General features: G+C 31.0%; 1 protein-coding gene across 2 annotated transcripts; it reads left to right on the top strand.

Moving 5' to 3' along the window:
• Positions 1-6,187: 6,187 nt before the first annotated feature.
• Positions 6,188-15,832, top strand: LOC146999432 (uncharacterized). 2 transcript variants are annotated; one of them, XR_015043189.1, is made up of 3 exons: positions 6,188-6,508; positions 10,105-10,265; positions 14,733-15,832. XR_015043189.1 is itself a non-coding variant. In XM_085824505.1 (3 exons), the coding sequence occupies exon 1, from the start codon at positions 8,270-8,272 to the stop codon at positions 8,921-8,923; it is 654 nt and encodes a 217-aa protein (XP_085680631.1). In that variant the 5' UTR covers positions 6,529-8,269; the 3' UTR covers positions 8,924-9,702; positions 10,105-10,265; positions 14,733-15,832. The 2 variants fall into 2 exon arrangements, 1 of the variants encoding a protein (XP_085680631.1); XM_085824505.1 differs by lacking the exon at positions 6,188-6,508 and adding an exon at positions 6,529-9,702.
• The last annotated feature ends 5,343 nt before the right edge of the window (positions 15,833-21,175 follow it).

Below are 21,175 nucleotides of genomic sequence, written 5' to 3'. Positions count from 1 at the left end.
GCGAATGCGTTCGTTGCTTGGTATTTTGGTGAATTTTAGGTTGAATATACCAAACCAGTTTCCCTGAAAAAGTCATCTACAAACGCATCCTTTTCTCAAGCAGGTGCCCATCGTATGCTGCCTGACGAATATGCAAGAATTTTTCTTCTTTTACACAGCTTTCATAATCACATATTACCCACCAGCGGCCGAGCGGTAAAGACGCTGAACACTGATAGTTCGGTCCGTGGTTCGAATCCCGCGAACGGGCTGGCTGCATGGTCGTTTTCGTGTTTTTCCCCATGTGTAACGTGTATACGAGCCAGTTCCCCTTAGAAAGGCCTCCACGAAGGCATCCCTCCATTTAGGCAGATAACCCTCGTGTGCTTTGCCTTGAATAGTACCATACCAATAATACCATAATCACATATTATATTATTGAACATTTTTAATTTGCAAAACTATAAGTTATGGAAAACTCTATGACATATTTATTTAGATTAATAAAAAGATAAAAATTAAGTGCGTCATCGGCATCATTTTGTTAGTAATATCATTATATAATCTATTGTACTTTTTTTTTTTTTTTTTTTTTTTTTTTTTTAGTGTACTGGGGAATCAAAGAAAATTTCTCAAAAGTATCATCATGTTTTCGTAAACTGATATATAGTGTTAAATTATTACATTAAATTTCAGTTTATTATAGCAGAAATCGTAAATAGCTGCATTATGTATAGCTCTTGCTTCACTGAGCTTTCGGAAGTTAATCTGCGTCCATCCGCATAATCGAGAAGCAGGTCGATTTGTTTCTCAGTGCAATCGCTGTGGGATCTTAATTCTACTGACCGATGTTCTATAAATTTAAAATATTTTGCCCTGCCTAAATTCTGTAGCTCTCTACATTCTAAAACTTTTGCCGTTGTCAAGTGCCAAATTCTTAGAATTTCGCCATCCCTAAATTTTCTTGTTCGATGCCTCTTTAAATTCTAAGAATTTTTCAGCCATTAATCTGCCTCCTGGCCAGACGTGTTTTTCGATGCCACATATGTCACTGAAAAAGGTTGAAAAATCGGAATTTTAAAAGCAAACTTCCTACTTTTCATCAAATAAATTTTATCGATTAGCAGTGCTATGGAAGCATTAAAACATTTATGTAATAAATACACAAATACTTCAGAAACATTTTTTTCTCTCTACTGAAGAAAGGCCTGTCTCTGACTACCTGCGAATTTGATTAAGTTTTATCCAACATCTACGTCAAAGCGTTTCTTTTTGGCCTAATATTAAATTTTACATTGGCATGTTCCTGTCCCTGCTTGATGTTGACAAGATTTATTCAAAACTGACTGTTCTTATTTTTTATTTTAAAACAAACAATTTAAATGGAAATCCTCATCTTGCTTTTATTTATTTAACTAATAACATTTGATAATGTGAATTGAGATCTCTAAGTAATTTGCGTATTTGAAAACAAAAAAATTTTAAACACCAATTTTGAAACTTTTGTTTTGGTTTGCTTTATTTTTCCTTCAAAGCACGCGAGAGCTATCTGCCTAAAGGGAGGAATGCCTCCGTGGAGGACATTCTAAGAAAAACTTACTCGCGCCCACATTATGCACAGAGAAAACCACAAAAATTCCATTTTGAAAGGTAAAAGTGTCTAATTTTTTAGAGCGCGATTTTCCTAACAATGAATTTTAGCAATTTAATACAAGTGCTATATTTAATTAAGAATTAAAACAATGTTCTTTTGTGATTTATGTAAGGTAACTCTTTCTGTCAAAAATAATCATATGAAAATGCACCGAATTTCAGTACCATGTAATTTAGTTCGGAAACTGAGAGGTATCTGTGACATCTTGTCTATATGTAGAAAATTTTTAATAAGGTTATTATGACTGAAATTTGTTTCAAAATATTCAATCAACCAATAAATGCGATGAAGGTAAACTCCCCTTTTATAAATATGAAACAAGATAAACGAAATAAATTTGTGGTAAAATGAATTACAAACATTATGTCGAAATGACTGACACTGAGCATGTATTTGTTATTTTAATAGTAATTTAATTATCAATTAGATGTAGCTTTCAATAGGAATTAGGTATTTTAAGCCTCTTATAAATTTTTTCTTAGCGTTAAAGTTCGATAACATGAATCAAAAACAGAAAATTAGTTAAACTACACTGTCTCACTAGTCGTAAGATTATATTACTGAAATATGCATATAAAAACAAATTAACATTCTATAAACGTACATTAAAATACCGAAACGCAATAAAAATTAATAACATTTATACTTAAAAAGCAACAAAGCCGTGCTCATGTGAATCACTAGAAGAGGCGCCAAATTGGCTATGCGAATTCGAAAATTACTTTAATTATTAGGGGAAATAAGCTTCGTCAAACTTAAATCAATAAAACAAACCAAAAAAATTGCAAGGAAACCTGGAAATTAATGCAATATGCATTTCAGTGTTATTTCTTATTTATCAAACACGAATTTTTTAACGTTTTCATTTGAAAATTATAAATAATTGGCTACATTATTTCTCTGAATTTATAAAACTACGATTAAAAAATACTTTAAGAATTATGGTATAATTATACTATAAGAGTTATGACATTTTGATTTAATACAATTACTTTTGCTTAATACAAGTGTAGCTATTTTTATATTTATATGGACGCGCATTGACCTTTCTGCCTCAGGTGAAAAAATATCTTGGCACGGCTCTGATAAGCAATTAAGATTAGAAATATGCACAAAATTAGTAACAATGCAATACAAAACTTCCTTTTCTGTTTTGGATTTCCAGAAAAAAATATCTTTTTTCGTCTAACCAAAGCATGGACACAAAACGTGTTCCTTCCTCCGTAAGGGCAAAAGCAGCCCATCTGCTTAATCGCCTCTAGGCGGTAATCAAAGGACAGTAGGAAGCCATCACTTAAGTGAAACGACTTGTTGATCGCCCTACAAGGAGGGGGGAAGAAAATCTAACAAAGGCCGTTTTCAGGACAATTTTGGTTCACTCCAAGTGAAAAAAAAATTGTAAACATGGTTAATTTTTACTGCAGTTTTCGAGACGTAAATAGATTTGAATGCGAGCCGCCCGGTGGGTTAATAAAACATTAAACCACATGGTCAAAATTCAGTGTAAAACTTGTCATCCTTTTGTAAAATGTTTTTCAATACTGACATGTAAAGTTGAAAGCCTTATGAACTTTCTTCTTGTTGCTTTATTTATACAAGATAATCTATACTGTACAATGGTTATATCTATAACACATTTTCTTTCTCTATGTAACATTGTAATTTACTACTCTTGGTATTCTGAATAACTATTTACAAGAAATTACTCTTGGTATTATAAAAATTTCTAAAACTATTAATCTCAATGTTTTTGAAAGAGAGTTTTTTCCCCATCCTTGAATTTTGCATTTACGGTAAAAGAATTTTAAATGCCAGTTTAATGCAAGACATACAACAAAAGTGTCATCAATTATGATAAAGCAGAATTTATTTTACTCTGTAAATGACAGCACATGTCTTATAACTCACAGGTAACCAGTGGCTGAGTGGTAAAAAATCACTGAATACAGGCAGTTCCTATTCGATTTCAGAAGAGTTGGGTTGGCTGCATGGGTGTTTTCATGGTTTTCCCTACCTGTACCATGTATATGAGCTAGTTTCCCCGAGAAAGTCCCCCACAAAGGCATCCTCCCCTTAGAAAGAAAACCCTAGTTTGCTTTGCAATAATCAACTAAACCAAACCAATTATGACTCACAGTTCAAAATGCCTCTAATATACTAAAAATATACCAAGTTTATGAAATGAATTTAGTTACATAATGTGAATGTGCCTAATTTCTTATTAACAGTTTCAGATATATACATACCTTAAAATTTATGATATACTGAGATTTATAATAGCCTGAGATATTTCAATAATTACTTTTGTAAAAATTAAGTAAGTTTAATTAATAAACTGATCACTAAAATTTTGAAATTCTGTAATAAATACAATTTTTTAAAATAATAAATGATAATTAAGTAATAATTAAGTAAGTAATAAATGAAAGTCCCCAAATGTGCTCTGAAATGAAAATATATAATTTGGCAAACGTGCTCTGAAATGAAAATAAATTTGAAAACATAAGATTGTGTATGCAAAATAAAGTGCAACTCATTAGCCAATGGTCTTGTATTTATCTTTTTCTATCATCGGCTGCTCTAGGAAACTTTTGCTTCAGAATTCAAATGCCTACATGCCAGAAAGAATATGACATTCACGCCTTCTCTGAGATTTGATACATGAAACTGAACTAGGTTGAGGTGACAAATTCTGTTTGACTATTAGGATTATCTGGGTTACTTGTAGAAGGGTGACTGCTATCTTGGGGTTTAGATGAATCAAGATGTTTTTTTACTAGTTACATATTTAGTAGCATTTTTTGGAAGTTTTCTTCTGGCAATTTTAGAAAACCTTTAGGAATACCTTCAGATTTTCTTCATTACTACCAGAAAAAGTATCTGGTTTCCTTTTAAGATGCAAGATTTCATTACTTTGTGTACTTAATTTATTTATTGTCAGGAAGTGTAGCCTGCTATAGAAATAAAAACCCATTCCTTTCACTGCATAACATTAAGAGTTCTCTCCCCCCCTCCCTTTTTTTTTTTTTTTTTTTTTTTTTTTTTGTTAAATATTTTTGGCAGTTTTCAAAGGTGAATTTATGCAAATATCAATCTATGGAGTAGATCTGTCGAGCCATACAGAGTATCCCTTGATTAATGATTCCATAATGTGATCCAATTCTTGTACTACCACTTTGATAGTTTCAATATCTGTATAATTCAGTAGTATTCTTCAGTAAATGAAGTACCTATCTTGTTATGAAGTATTCAGGAACAGGCTCATTCCAATCAATCTTTCCATATGGAACAACATCACTCGCTGGCCTTCCAAGACTGAAACCTGAATGCATGATATATACAAGGTATGTCTTATGAATGTGTACAATTATGATTTTTATGAAGGGTACACTTTTAAACTGAATACTTTGCATAATAAGCATTGAGCAAGTTTTTAATTACACAAGTATTATTGGGGTCACATGTATGAATACAAGTCATTTGCAAAATGACAACACAATAGTCTCAATATCACAGCTTAAAAACAGAAATTAAGTCGATAACTGTTTCAAAGAAAAATGTAAAAATACAATGCAAAAATTTATTCCATCATAACAAAAATGTGCCCACCAGTGCTTGAGCAGTAAAGTTGCTTAAAGCTGGTAGTTTGAGCTGACTGCAATTCTAGGTAAACAGATTGGCTGCATATGTAATGAGGATACGAGTGAGTGTCTTTAGAAAGTCCTCTATGAAAGCATGCTTCTGCAAATAGCTCTCACATACTTTGCCATAAACAAATCATGCAGACCAAGCCAAATCAAATTAAAATAAAAATCACAATAAAATAAGTCAAACTATTACTAAATAAGTAAATTAAGAAGTATGTAATTTGAGTTTAGCTGTAATTCTGTAAAATGTCCTATGCATTATATGTTTTTTTCAAGAAGGGAGGCAATTAGCTAATCTAGAATCAATATTATTGTTAAACATATTAGTTGAATAACTGTATTGCTCTTACATGAGTAACAGATTTTACATGTTTCATTATTTACATGCCTTACAGATTTTCTATGCCTCATTACTTACATAGCTTAGAGGTGTTAAATGTCTCATTTTGTTTTTATTTGGTAAAAAGGAGGATAATAAATTTCATTGCAAAACATTTTGATAGGTAGTTATGTAGATGACTAATGATATGAACTCTATATTCAATTATCATATAAATACTATTCCTAATCTACATAAAATTTAATTTTTATTTGCCTCTATAGTCAATCCTCTAAGCTATAATATAGCATGGCTTAAGTAATAATTTTTGCAATACAATGTATTGTGGAATGTGAAACATGAATACAGAAATATATTAAGTGCAAAGAACATAGAGAATAAAATGCCATTTTAATCACAGATATTTACAAGAAATAATGCTTGATATTTATCAGAATTGTTCAGATGAACTGTTACTAACTGCGATATATGCATCATGTGAAGTTGAACCTCTACCTGATTATCTTTATTTTGATGTAATTTAGTAAATCGCGATTGGCAACAATTGAGTTTTTACATCTACGTTTTTCGAGTTTGTTCTATTGTTTACTTTCGTTTTAAGTAATGAGAATAATGACTTTTTGAGATGTTTTTCATGAGTATTTAAAAACTGATGAGTAATATATTATGCCATTTATGTTCTGAGTATTGCTTTGAGGTGTCAAAGCTAAAACTAACACTTAATTAGAGTTGTAAATAGAATTGTAATATTAAACCGTTTGTGTTGTGACGAGATGTCTTTCATTGGATAATTGATTGTATACTCATTTTCCATCATAATTCATCTGATATCGAAGGTAAAACGGGATATCTGGCGTCCGTGACAGGACTACGGCTGCATTTTTAAGAGTGAGTGAAAAAATATTTTTATATTTTCTTTTATTCTTTCTGCATTATGGATATTGTTTTGAAAGATAGAAAGCAACTTAGAAGGTTGTTTACTCGAGCATGTGATACTTTTGATGAGGAAGAAATAAAATTAAATCGTGCTGATAAAATTAATAAATTAAAGCTAATTGAAGAGAAAGCTTGGTTGATCTTTACAATATGGTAACTGGTAGTTTGGCGACATTTTGGAGGCGATAAAGGTTACTACCTGGGACTTTGGTAATAATGTGAGCAGTACTCAGTTCCGATTACGCATTATTTTGTGTGAGGGAAATGAGAGATCATGGGATATGTCATGTGATATTAATGGACGAATTACGGTTCTTTAATCGGAAAAGGGGGGAAATCGGGAAAAAATCTGGAAGTTTTGTATTTGGCTTTATTCTGTGTTGTGTGAAACAGTGTTCGTGAATTTTTGGATCCCATGGCCGTAACTAAAGTGAATTCGAAATGGGTATTTAAGTATGTATTAATTTAATGTATGTGCTCATTTATATTTTAAGTAGTGTTTTTGAATTTAATTATATTTTAATTAAATGATAGTTATTTTGTGAATTTTATGTTTGTAGGAATTTGGTATACGTTTTAGTTGAAAAAAACGTGCATGGAAATAATTTAAATATCTCACACTAAGTATTTGTAATGGTTGCGGTATGAATTCGTTGGTGATGTGTATAATGTAATAGATGATTTAGAGGTAAAAGTTTTTGGATATTTTATTTATTTTATATGTGGAAATGTTCATATTTGGAAAGGGTAAATACTTTTTCGCGATCAGGTAATTTCATATATGTTCTTTTTACCGGGTTTAAAGATTGAGAAAATTGTCATGTATTTTCGTGAAATTTTTCTAATTTATGAGAAAAAAGCAGTGTACATGGATATAGTGAAGAGTGTGAGCAATGCCATTTTTGTGCAATTCTGGGATGTTTTTTTAAGTAAAAATAAGTCGACGTGTACATGGTTTAGTGATATTTTAATTAAATGATAGTTATTTTGTGAATTTTATGTTTGTAGGAATTTGGTACACGTTTAAGTTGAAATAAACGTGCATGGAAATAATTTAAATTTTTGATACTAAGTATTTGTAATGCTTGCGGTATGAATTCGTTGGTGACGTGTATAATGTAATAGATGATTTAAAGGTTTTTGGATATTTTATTTGTTTTATATGTGGAAATGTTCATATTTGGAAAGGGTAAATACTTTTTCGCGATCAGGTAATTTCATGTATGTTCTTTTTACCGGGTTTAAAGATTGAGAAAATTGTCATGTATTTTCATGAAATTTTTCTAATTTATGAGAAAAAAGCAGTGTACATGGATATAGTGAAGAGTGTGAGCAATGCCATTTTTGTGCAATTCTGGGATGTTTTTTTAAGTAAAAATAAGTCGGCGTGTACATGGTTTATGTGTATGTGTTATTTTGAAAAACGCGTAAGGAGTATGGTATTGTGCACTTTTTCCCAATTTTGCAGTGAATATTTGTCATGATTAAGCAGTTTTGTTAGATAAAATTTCTAGCATAAGTGTAATTCGGCTAGTAGATTGTTGGAAGAAGTGTTCAGTAGATAAAAAGAAAAGAAACATGTCTTTACTTCATGAAGACAAAATGGCGGCGGAAAAAAAAAATAGAGGGTTGCTGTAGGAGAGTTGGTCGCCAAATTTTCGCCAAAAAAACGCCAAGTTACCATAATGTAAAGATCGACCGAAAGCTTTATTAATGATAGCATGTGAAGAGAAATATAAACATTTGTTGTATTCTGAAAATACTTCCGATACCGAAATAGAGAAAGCGGTAGATGAGTCAGAAATGTATATTGATCGATGGAGATCTTTAAAACAGAAGCTAGAAACACTAGTGAGTGAACAATTATCTTCTAAAAATGAAAATTTGAACATTGTTTCGCAGCCGAACACTTTATTACGTTACCCAAAAATAAAATTACCTACTTTTGACGGTAGTGTAAGAAATTGGCTATACTTTTGGGGTCACTTTCAAAAAATTGATGAGGACATTAATATCGATTTTCACGATAAATTTTCGTATTTATCTCAAGCAATGGAAAAAGGCAGTCCTGCTGAAGAATTAATTAAGAGCTATCCCCCAGGGGGTAATAGTTACGAAAAAGCTTTAAAACAGCTGAAAATGCGTTTTGGCAGAGAGGAACTATTGATTCAGGTATATGTCAGAGATTTATTAGTATTAGTTCTTCAAAAACAGAACACTTCTAAAAATTCATTAAGAAAATTGTTCGATCAACTTGAGAGTAAACTGCGATCACTTGAATTATTAGGTGTTACTAGGGAAAAATATGCTGCAATGCTTTTTCCACTTGTTGAATCATCATTACCCGAAGAAACTCTTGTTGCTTAGCAGCGCTATAGATTTGCTCATCGTAGAATTCGAGAAGTGAATTTAGATGATTCAGACAAAAGTAAAACTATAATTGAGAAAAGTGATTTAGAATGCATTTTAGAATTTTTACAAGCCGAAGTTGAAGCTGAAGAACGCATTTTTTTAGCCTCTCAAAGTTTCAACACATCGAAACCAAAAGCAGAAGTAAAACATAATCTTTCCTATGAGAAAAAGGTAATAGAGAACAAATGTAAGAGTAGAAAGTTTTCAAATATACCTAGTGCAACAGACCTTCTAACTTCATCTCAAGTATCAAAAGAGTGCATATTCTGTTCTAATTCACATTTTTCTGGAGACTGTTTAAAAGTAAAAAAAAATACCTTTAAGGCAGAGGGAGTCACTGGTTCAACAATCTCACAAGTGTTTTTTGTTTGAAATCTGGACATTCAGTCAAGGATTGTAACTTGAAAGCTGGTTGCTTGTGTTGTGGTAAAAAACACCATATTCTTCTGTGTGGAAAGATGTACCAAATAACTATGTCAAAAAATGAAGAATCACCTGAAGTTGAAAAGAAAACTGAGATTAGTGCTGTAGTGGATCAAGCCAACACCGACTCTACTTCAAGCCTAAATGCGCGGTTCGAAAATCCGTGTGACGTCACGACTTCTGGTCATAATAAACTTCGGAACGTATGCAGTGGCTCTTTGCTGATTGCTGAAGCTTCTTACGTTGTGCGAACACTGAAGCAGAATACTTTGATTTTTTTATGGTTTTAAAGTTGGATGTATTTTAGAGAGGTAAGAATACATTACTTTACTTCTGTAAAGTTATATTTTTCTAATTATATCAACGTTTTTAGGCGTATGTTCTAGTAAACATGTGTTATTTCTGGTAGAGACAAGGCTGCTGGGCTATGTATAATTTCTTTTTGAATAATGTTGTGTCAGCCCATCGTAGAATAAACGGGCTTTGCATAATTATATTACCTGATCTGTTTCAGAATAAAACATTTTTTTTATGGACCTGTATAAATTTGATGTTATAATATAAGCTAACGCAGCTTATTCTTAAAATTTTACATGCCATTAGGTATACACTATAACTATTTACTCCCTTTTATATTTAAAAATAATTAATTTATATTTTATACATAACTATTTACTCCCTTTTATATATTAATTTAAATAAAAACATTTCAGTTATTAAAATGCCGGGTAGTTGCTGTGTACCATTATGTAAGGGAAACTACCCAACAGGACTAAAAGTGTCTGTATTCTCCTTTCCTAAAAATGAAGATTTGAAGAGAGAGTGGCTTTCTGCAATCTAACGGAAAGACTTTTCACCCAAAAAGAGTTCAAAGGTAAGTAAAGTAGAGTTATTAATTAATAGTGTAGATTCTAATTACATATAAGGGTTCATTCAGAAATTTTTAAATGATAATATTTTGTTACATAAACCAGGATATACAGAAATAAAGGATTGAAATAGAGCTTTAATCACTGCAAATATTCTCTGGTTCTATCTGTGAAATGAATATTCTTTACTACAAATGCTCAGAATGAACTCTCTGATTTTTAAACTATTACTATTAACATAATGTTTTTTTTTTTTTTTTTTTTTTTTTTTTTTTAAATTTTCTCTAAAGGTTTGTGAATTGCATTTCAAGGAAAGTGATTTTAAAGTTGAATCTTCAGCATTTGATTCTAAGAATGGAATTTTAATTTCTGCTCCACTTTAGGTGCGTAGATTAAAAGAAAATACAGTGCCATCAATATTTAAAGACTATCCATCTGTATACAGTTCAAAAAGTAGCACCATTGTACGAGAAGATCCTGATGCAAAAAAAACTGCCCGCGAGTGCCATAATTTACAGAAAGCATTGCGTGAAAGCCTTAAAGAATATGAAATGTATAATAATGATTTGAAAATTAATTGTTCTAATGATATTTTGTCATGTATTGATCGCTATGGAATATCAGCATTTTGGCATGTATACACAGTTCCAGATACTTCAACTGTTTGCTTTATTCATATTGTTTTTAGTCCTGGGCCATCAATTGATTATTCTGTAGTTGTGAATGACAATCAAGAAATGTCTGTATTTATTAAAGAAAAATCTATTATGCAATTATCTCCTTACACATTCCCACATAAAGTTACAAATTTTAATGAAATTAGGATTGTTTTAGATAAATTGGCTAATCTTTAAACCAAAGAGTTAAATTCAAAATTAACCATACAATTGATATAATTAATGAATTACTGCAAACTATCTCTAACGACAAAAATGAGAGCAATTTTAAATTTTTGCAAGACCAGATGAATCTTTTACTTTGCCCTAAAAATAATTTTAGATACAATCCTGATGTACTAGTGTTAGCATGCTTGTTAAATACTATATCACCACATGCATATAAATTTTTAAGGGATAGTGGCAGTATTAATTATGCCTCATCCTTCGACTTTAAAAAAATTTGTAGCAATTTAGTATTGTCACCATGTAATGAAACTATTGATGAACATTTTTTAAAATATATAAAAAATCGTGTAACTTTCCTTGAGGATCGAGAAAGAAAAGTGATTCTTTTGGTAGATGAAATTTATGTTCAGCCATATTTTGATTACAAAGGAGGCTCTGTCGTTGGGGCTGCATTTGATTCTTCCAGTCTGGCAACCAGTGCATTTGCTTTTATGATATCCAGTTTGGAATCTTCATTCAAAGAGGTAGTACATATTATGCCTGTTAACACAATAAATTTTGAAACATTACATTATGTAATTAAAAAAGTGATTAGAGGTCTTGAAAATATGGGAATTATAGTTATTTGTGTTATTACAGACAACAATGCAATAAATAGAAAAGTCATGAGTTTGTTTTCAAATCCACCACGTAATTCATTTGTTTACAAACATCCAATGAATGGGAATAGGCCTCTTTTCTACATAATAGATGCAGTTCATTTATTTAAAAATATAAGGAACAATTGGCTGAACCAGAAAAATCCTGGTACATGTATGTTTTTTCCAAATATTGAAGATCTTTCAAAGAAGCACTTCAAAACTGCTTCGTTTATGTCTTTGAGAAAGCTACATGAAATTGAAAATGACCAACTGATTACATTTTCTAATGGTTTAACTTCTAATGGTTTAAAAAGTCTTTCACCTTCTAATTTAGAGAAACAAAACATTAAACTGGTTCTTAAGATTTTCAATAAATTTACTATTGAAGGTCTGATTCATTTGGGTCCTTTGCATGAAATACCACACTATTCAGATACATCTGAGTTTCTATCCATAATATGCAAATGGTGGGATATTATGAATGTTAAAACTATGTTTAAAGGTATACATCAAAAGAGTGAATTTATGAAGCCATTAACAGCAGATGATTCTGATCCAAGAGTTATTTTCCTCAATCAGTTTCTTAACTGATCAGATGCATGGGAATCAATGAAATGTTCAACAGGCATGCTTACAAAAGAAACTCATGCAGCTCTCAAACAAACTACTTATGGTATACTGGAATTGACTAGATATTGTGTTGAAGAGCTTGGAATGAAATATATACTTCCAGGAAAAATTCAGACTGATGCTCTTGAAGCCCGGTTTGGTAAATACAGACAACTTTCTGGTTCTCAGTATCATATTTCAATGAGACAGTTATTAGAATGTGAAAAAAATTAAGAATACAATCAAGTATTAAGTTAGAATTGATTATTAAAAATACTACTGTCCCTTTAACATCATTTGAATATGATGATAATCTTCATGATATTATAGAATTAGATAATACAGTATATTACCCATCATTAAACATTACGGAGAGTGATGTGAAGGGCATTAGTAGCCATCTGCCAGTTCTGACTTATTTGGGTGGTTACTGTTGTCATGCAGTTTTAAAGAAAGTGAAATGCTGTACCTGCAAACAAAACATTACAATAAATTCCACAGTTAATCATGATCAAACGTATGATCTTATAAAGAATCTTGATCGTGGTGGACTCAGGTGGCCAAAACCATTTATTGTAAATATAATTATGTATAATTATTTGATTGTAAATAATTGTAAATAAGCTGTGTAGTGAAAAATATGAAGATTTTTTGTTGGAACAAAATCAGAGAAAAATTGTTGCAAATTTGACTTTTAAAATTTTAGAATTAAAAGAAATGCTCTTTGATGATATTATTTGTGATAATGGTCATACAAGTGAAAGTATAAGCAAACTGATAATTTGGATATCAACAAATATCATGCTCAAGAATCTTTGCAATAGGAAAAATGACGATATTAAGTCCAATAAAGAAAAAAAAAAAGAAAACTTCAGACACTTGCAAAGTAACATTGATGCTGTCTTTAAAAGTAATTTTTAAAGTTCTCTCAAACTGCATCTTTGCTAAATATCTACGTGTCATCTTTGGTGAGCAGCTGAGATTTAAGAAGCATGTTTGTTATACATTTAAATTGCTTTATGCCAAAATTTATTTTGGACTTGTATATATTATTCTTTGCTTATTTAACCAAGTTTTTAATATTACTCAAGATTTTATATAATTTTTAATTTGCTTTATACTAAGTTACTTCTCAAGGTCCTGAAATTTCTATATTGTATTTACAAGCGCCTTTGCTAAATATCTACGTGTCATCGTTGCTGAGCAGCTGAGATTTAAGAAGCACATTTATTATACATTTAAATGCTAAATATCATATTTTATTCTGGACTTGTAGATATTATTCTTTGCTTATTTAGTTATTTAACCAAGTTTTTGGTATTACTGAAGATTTTATATTATTTAAAATTTTCTTTATACTCAGTTACTTCTCAAGTTCCCAAAGTTTCTATTTTGTATTTCAATTGTGTTTCTTAAAATGTTCATCATTATTTAAGATTTTGTATCCTGCAATTACATGGCATAGTGTAGTCATAGTGTAGTAGTGTAGAAAGAACATATTACATGGCATAGTGTAGTAGTGTAGAAAAAAGACAAATTCCATAATGTCTTCTTTCTGCACAATCTAACTCTAATATTTCTATTTATGCAATAATTGTATGGACTCTTTCTGGATAGTACTACATGTTCAGCTCAAGTAATATTTGCTCTTCACATTATTCACAGTGAATAAGCACAAATCAATCTACTAATATACCCGTGTGGTGACCGGGTGTGAAAGAATAGTCCCAATGTAGCTCGTACATGTCGTAAAAGGCGACTAAAATGGGTACCCAGCGTCTGGGGGTATAGCCGGGCACCCTGCCCCTGGGGATTATATCAGGGAACTGGTCCTCCAGGTTGGGGGTTGGGTGTGGGGCTAACTACCCCACCCCATAAAAAATCTCACTGTTAAGAAATCCAAAGATAGAATTAGCCAAACTGCTTCTACTGGAAAACGACTTGGAAATGGCCTAGGGACTTTTCGTTTTGGAACATGAAAAATAAGCAAACAGACTAAAAGTTTGAAAAGTTATTGAAATAATTAAATAAAGAATGATGAAGTGTGACTGCAAGGGACGTCCGGTATCCTTTTCTGTCATTGCACTTTTCCTGACATGATAAGGCTCTACCACGTACACTTTGGTAACAAGGCTTGGAAACCTCGGCTAACACCTTGTTGTTTATTAAAAAGAAAAAGAGACATACAGCAATAATTATATTTCATAATAATAATTTTGACCCAAGCTCTATAAATATATTATGATATTAATTTATAAGTCTTTACAAAGTTACATACATAGGTCTTTATAACATTTCACCTGTATAATATTTATATGATATATGATTTTAAAGACTAAAAAATAAATTTGTTCTGTTCTTTCTTTCTTTGTTTCAGGTATTCATAACAAAGAAAGGAGTGTTTTTATCATGAAATGGCTCTCAGGTGTAAAAATGCATAGGATATATCTTAGTTTATTGAAGTTAAGAATTGGTGCTTTGTGGACTAAAAAATATGTGCAATATCCATTGTCACACCATTCTGTTCAAGAATATCGATCAGTCCTGAATGATAAAGAAAATGATTAACAAAGGAATATCTAGAACTTGATTGTGTGCATGATTTAATTCCAAATATAAGTATTGGAATAATTCATCCTCCTTATTTTCAACAAAAACTCTTCATTTGGTAATATACATTTGTGCTTATCAGTGTGGTGTCTTGTGTAACAAATCGTCAGTATTATAAAATAGATGGAAAGATCTTTGATTATTGCAAGAGCTTTATGTGCTGAAGAAGTAAAAAAATGTCCCAGATAATTGTGGATATTATGAAACTGAGTATCATAAGAATGGAAAAATATTTCTTAAACAAATTACCTTGTGATGCATGTAATGGGTATGTTTATTTTATTTCATATAACTGTAAATTTAATTATTGATAATAAGCAAACTTTTTTTTTTCCCCCCTAAAATGCCATTGGTGTATTGTCATTATTCTATATTGACATGCATTCTTTTACATTTATCATTGAAACCAGAGATTTTATAATAGAATATGGGAAACTTGTGTTGAAGGCCTGTTGATTGAAATACAAGTGACCATTACATCTTTGGAATTTGCATTCTCATTGCCAATTTTGAAAAGACATTCTTTTACATTTTCTTAAAAATGTTAACATTCTAATGACTTTAGAAGTAAACATTGGCGACTTCATATGAACCAGTCTCTTAGTGAGTTTAGCAAAAAATTTGCCGATGGCTTCCCCATAGCAGAACTGTACTGGATTCTATACCTGAATATTGCAATAAAAGGAGAGAAAACCATTTATTATGAAGATAATAAATGATTCATATTATGAATGTTTGTTTCTTATAATGATCGAGTTTTATATTCTTGCATTGTATTTCTTTTGTGTCAACACAGAATAAATTGTGTCAGATTTCAGTTATAATGATATGTGTAAAGATGCTGTAATAAAATTTGTTATAAATGTACTGTTGTGTATTTTTCTTTAGCAGTTGAATTTATGAAAATTTGTATTATTTTCTAACAAATAAAATTTTATATTTTAATATAAATCCATCTATGGACATTACAACAGATATTATATTCTGGAAAATAATTTATTATGCCTTTTCAAAACTAAGTTTAAAATGAAAACAAACTTGAATGCATAATCATTTTTAATGAATAAATAAAATGTGAAATATGAAAAGTGTTCTGACATGTCACATTAAGACTGCAATCAAATAAAGAATTCTTTATACGTGCATTGGTTTTTGTTTACAATTTGCATAGTCTTGAATATTTTACTGATCTAAATTCATTTTAAAAAATTTGGTGTCATGATGAGTAGTGATTTTAGGTAAAAGTTTACAATTGGGTGTCCCTTGTATTTTGGCGATTCCTTTTTTGACACCGAGATTGGCGTCAGGAAGGCACAATTTCAAAATGGCCGCTATACAAAACCATAATAAGAAGTCAAAGAATCACACAAGCCCACCAGTGGGCAAGCGGTAAAAGCCGCTGAACACTGGTAGTTCGGTCCAGGGTTCGAATCCCGGCAAATGGGCATTTTCGTGGCTTTCCCCATGTGTAACTTGGATATGAGCCAGTTTACCTTAAAAAGACCTCGGTTTAATCCTAGTATCCGGTGCACACAGGATTTGGCGACTTTATGATGAGCAGTAAAAACAGAACATATATGATGAGTAGTAAACACGTCATTCAAAGAATATATATAGTTATACATAGCATATACTATGTATATAGTGTATAGTATATACATAGACGTTCTTTGGGTCATTTTTGGTGTTGGCGATAAGTTTCAAAATCGCACCAAGGCTGCACCATATACTAGGATTTTAAAAGTTTAATCCTAGTATCTGGTGCACAAGGGATTTGGCTACAATTGCCCACTTTATGATGAGCAGTAAACGGGACATATACGATGAGTAGTTAAACAGGTCATTTTGATGTTGGTGATAATTTTCAAAATTGCACCAAGGCTGCACCGTATACTAGGATTTTAGCAAGACCTCCACGGGGCATTCCTCCTTTTCCTGTAGTGCCTAAAGGCGGAGCATGTAATAAGTAAAAGGAAAAAAAAAGAATTGCACGAACTCTGTGTCCATGTACACATCGATATGTTTTCACTTAAAAAAGCATCCTAGAATTGCACAAACTAGGCATTGCGCACTGCCTTAAATTTGTCCATGTACACATCAATCTATTTTCATTTAAATAAGGAAGCTAAAACAAAGTTAAAACTATCATGGTAATCTGAAGCGAGGTTTCATTGCCAAAATAAAAATAAAAAAAAAAAAAAGTCGCTAATCAAAGGGGCACCCAATTCTACACTAGAGCCTGATTTTATTTTCTTAATATATATATATAATGTTTAAAAACTGATATCATTTTTACTTTAAACAATATTCCCGAAAATATATGCTCTCTTAATTATTTCTTAAATATAAAGTAATTAAATACTTTCATTATCCCTATGATTATAAGAATTATAACTGAAAGGGCATAAACAAAAACACAATTAAAGGAAATGCAGTACTGAAAGTTTCTGGTTAGCGAAAAATTTGCAACAGAGCAAGCCATTACAATACTATAAGAATTGATTAGTAAGGTAAACATTAGTTGAGCATTCTTCCACAGTAGCAATAAATTTTTCATTTATAATTCTTAAAACACGCCAAAACAGATTCACGATTGGTGCCTCTGATTTAAGGTCACACAAAAGTAAATTTGATTTAGCAGACCAAGAGATATTCCATGTCAAATTTACAAGAAAGATCTTCACCAATGTTAAGCTTATTATCTAATATTCATAACAGTTTGGTTAGTTGACTATCACAAAGCTCAAAAGTGCTATCTGCTCATGGTGAAGGACTTTCTAATGAGAACTGGCTTGTATTCACTTTATAGGTAAAAAAAAAAAAACCAACCATGCAGACAGCATGTTCAGAAAAAGAACAGAAAATGTACTCTTAGCATTCAGTAACCTTAACCATTCAGCTACTCGTGGGTATAACTATTGTTCTAAGAGATAAGCAACAATTTTTCAGCAATAACTAATGTACTTTTTCACAGACAGAACTGAACAGTAAAAACTTCTTAAACTGTCGATTCAGATTCTAATTTAGTTTCTTTTTTTTTAAAGCAGGAGCTTCAAAACTTTCCTCATGCTGCTTTTTATTTTGAATAAGCTTCTTGAAAAAAAAAAAAAAATTCCACATGCAGTCAAACATTTTATGATCTTTGTTTTGATATTGTAACAGGAGGAAATATTTACCTCATCTGATTTTGCATATTTATAAATTCTTCGTCCATAGTTATATTTCCACATATTATTTTGTCTTGAAAATTTTTAATTATTTTTTCACATAGAGAGCATAATTTAAAAATTTCAGGAGGACTTTTAAATCCCCCCTAAATTTGCAAAATTAATTAATTAATACTGTTAATTAAAACATATTTCCTGTTCACACATTGAAAATAAATTTAAAGTAACTATAGTTAAAAATACAACATGAAGGTTTACTATAACATAAAAGCATGATAATAGGATCAAAATGATGCATAGAATATTTAAAGGCCTCATTCAATTGAAACATTTAGTGATCATTAGTCGTCATACGTCATCAGTTGCGATTGATTTTGCTGTTTTGGTATTCAATTGAAACGCAACAATCACTCTGAGCTCGCGATCGCTCGTTCTCATAGCGATACAAGCGTCTAGCCCCTCAGACGCTAGTTTCCTCCGGGTTGCATATAAGCAAAATGTACACTGCTAGGACAACGGCTTAAATTTGGCCAATGACAGTCCAGATGAGTCCAGATTAACTCCGCCCACATTAGTGACATCATATTTCTGACGTTTGTTTACATTCTACTGTTTGGAGTTACGAAGTGCGTTTTTTGAATGTACATTTAGTTTTTCCGAATAAAAGTGTATATATATGCGTATATATCTGTATATAACGATTTAATGTTTGTTTCGAATATTAAGGATTATTTTTCTGTTCCAATACAAAATTAGGTCTAGTCAGATGGAAGTTACTGATGGCTGGAAGATACAATGTAAAGTGTGGTTTACAAATTATTCTGCATTTTGATAATCAGAAACTTTTAAGTGACAATGACTTAAATCATCTACTATATAAAATGTACTTGCGGGAATTAAACCAAGTGAAGGTTATGTTAAGTTAGTAAATCCAAGTGCTATTTTGTGTCAGTAATTAATGCAGTAAATATTTTGAATCAAATTGCCAGCAGTAACTGTTGACATAGTGTGTGTCAAGAAAATTTCATATATATATATATCTATCTGAATATTTACAACATTAATTGTGCTTTGATTAAGAAATCAATATGATTTACAGGATTCAATGTGCTTTCTTAGAAATAAACTTCATTTCATTATTAGAACATAAAGAGTATAAAAGATGAAAAAGTGTGTCCACTCTAATGAACATATTGAAATGTAATTTAGCTGTGAAACTACTGAAGTTAAATGATGAACATGTTATTTAATAAGAACTGAATATATTTAAGATATGCTACCAGCTCTGATATTTCAAGACTGTTAGATATGCTTATCTATGAAGATTAAATCACTATTAACTGACAAATTATGGTTCTGGTAAAGCATATATCATATTTGGAATCGTAGAAAGGAATTTCATTATTTTTCTGAAATGTAAAGAAAATAATACTGAATAATTGTAAGTGCTTAGTGTAATAGACCTACTGAAATCTAATTTAGCTATAAAACTGCAAATGCTAAAGAACAAAATTTAGCAAGAACTGAATTTAGTAAGATATGTTAACAGTAATGATTTTTCAAGACTATCGAAAATGCCTAACAATGAGGTATCTTAATCAAATTCAATTTTAAAAAATCACTATTAACTGACATTATAGTTCTGGTTTGGAATTTTCATTGTTCAGTATGCATTCTTAGAAAGGAAGCTCATTGTTTTGTTAAAATGTTAAGAAAATAATAGTGAATAACTGTAAGTGCTTAGAGTAATAGACCTACTGACAGAGGCGTAGCGCCGTTTTTCAGCGCCCGAGGACAACTAAAGATTTTCTGCCCCTTTATGTGTGCCACGAATGGAAAACACTTCATTCTAAAATTTCGTACCATCAATTTGGCGCCCCCTGGATGCTGCGCCTGGGAACAGTTTCCCCCCCCCCTCTGCTCCACCCTAGCTACACCACTGCCTACTGAAACCTAATTTAGTTATAAAACTGCAAATGCTAAATGATGCTTAACATAATTTAACAAGAACTGAATTTAGAAATATATGTTACCAGTTATGCTATTTCAAGACTATCGAAAATGCCTAACAATGAGGTATCATTACGTGTTCTAAGGTGTAATGTTGAATTGAATCCGATAAGTATACTTTTATTTCCTGGAAACATACCTTCAAGTGAATGTGTGTTCATAGTTCTTTACATCTAGTTAAATACAGTGAAACTTACATAAGCCAAAACTGAATGGATTTAAAAAAATAACTTAAAGTTGTATTTCAAATTTTACATTTTGTCGTATTAAAGACTGATTACCTGGGTTTCCACTGATGGTTGCACTTGATAAAATATGTCTTGAACAGGCAATTTTTTTTTTTTTTTGAGAAAAAGTATTAATTATTGATTTTCTTACATCAGTATGTATTTTTAACTGTGAAGTTTGTGCATTTAAAAATTGTAATGACATGTAGATTATTATATTTTCATTTATTTCCAATTTCATTAAAAGTATTTTTTACAATTTACTCCTGATTTTATACATTATATGTATGAGTAATAAATAATTATTGTAAATATGCTATGTAACTTATATTGTGATCTTTATATTGAACCAACTTATATATTATATATGTATGAGTCATTCATCAATTCATGGCAATTGAAATTGAATTGTTAGTAAGAAATTAATGATAATAAGATGCATTGATGTATCTAATAAGATGTATTATTGATGACAGTACATAAAATTAATCAAAACTGTAAGATATACAGTTAAAAGGTACTATTCTATTTTCGGAACCAGATTTTGTATGTATTCATGTTACGTGTGTGTATGCACACACACTTATACACACGTGCATAGGCCCACCAGTGGCAGAGTGGTAAAATCTTTGAACACTGGATTCGAATCCAGGCAAATTCTTTGGCTTCATGGGCGTTTTTGTAGTTTTCCCCATTTGTAAAGTATATACCAGCCAGTTTCCTTTAGAAAGTCCTCCACAAAGGCATCCCTTCCCACAGGCAGATAAACCTAGTGTACTTTGCCATACTAAACTAAAATGAAATCC

The sequence above is a fragment of the Stegodyphus dumicola genome, chromosome 1, assembly GCF_044657685.1.
Source record: "Stegodyphus dumicola isolate Sdum_Otavi_A_Nest chromosome 1, ASM4465768v1".
Classification (NCBI taxonomy): Eukaryota; Metazoa; Arthropoda; class Arachnida; order Araneae; family Eresidae; genus Stegodyphus; species Stegodyphus dumicola.
The sequence above is the reverse complement of the archived record's forward strand: the minus strand, read 5'-3'. Positions and strand labels throughout refer to the sequence as shown.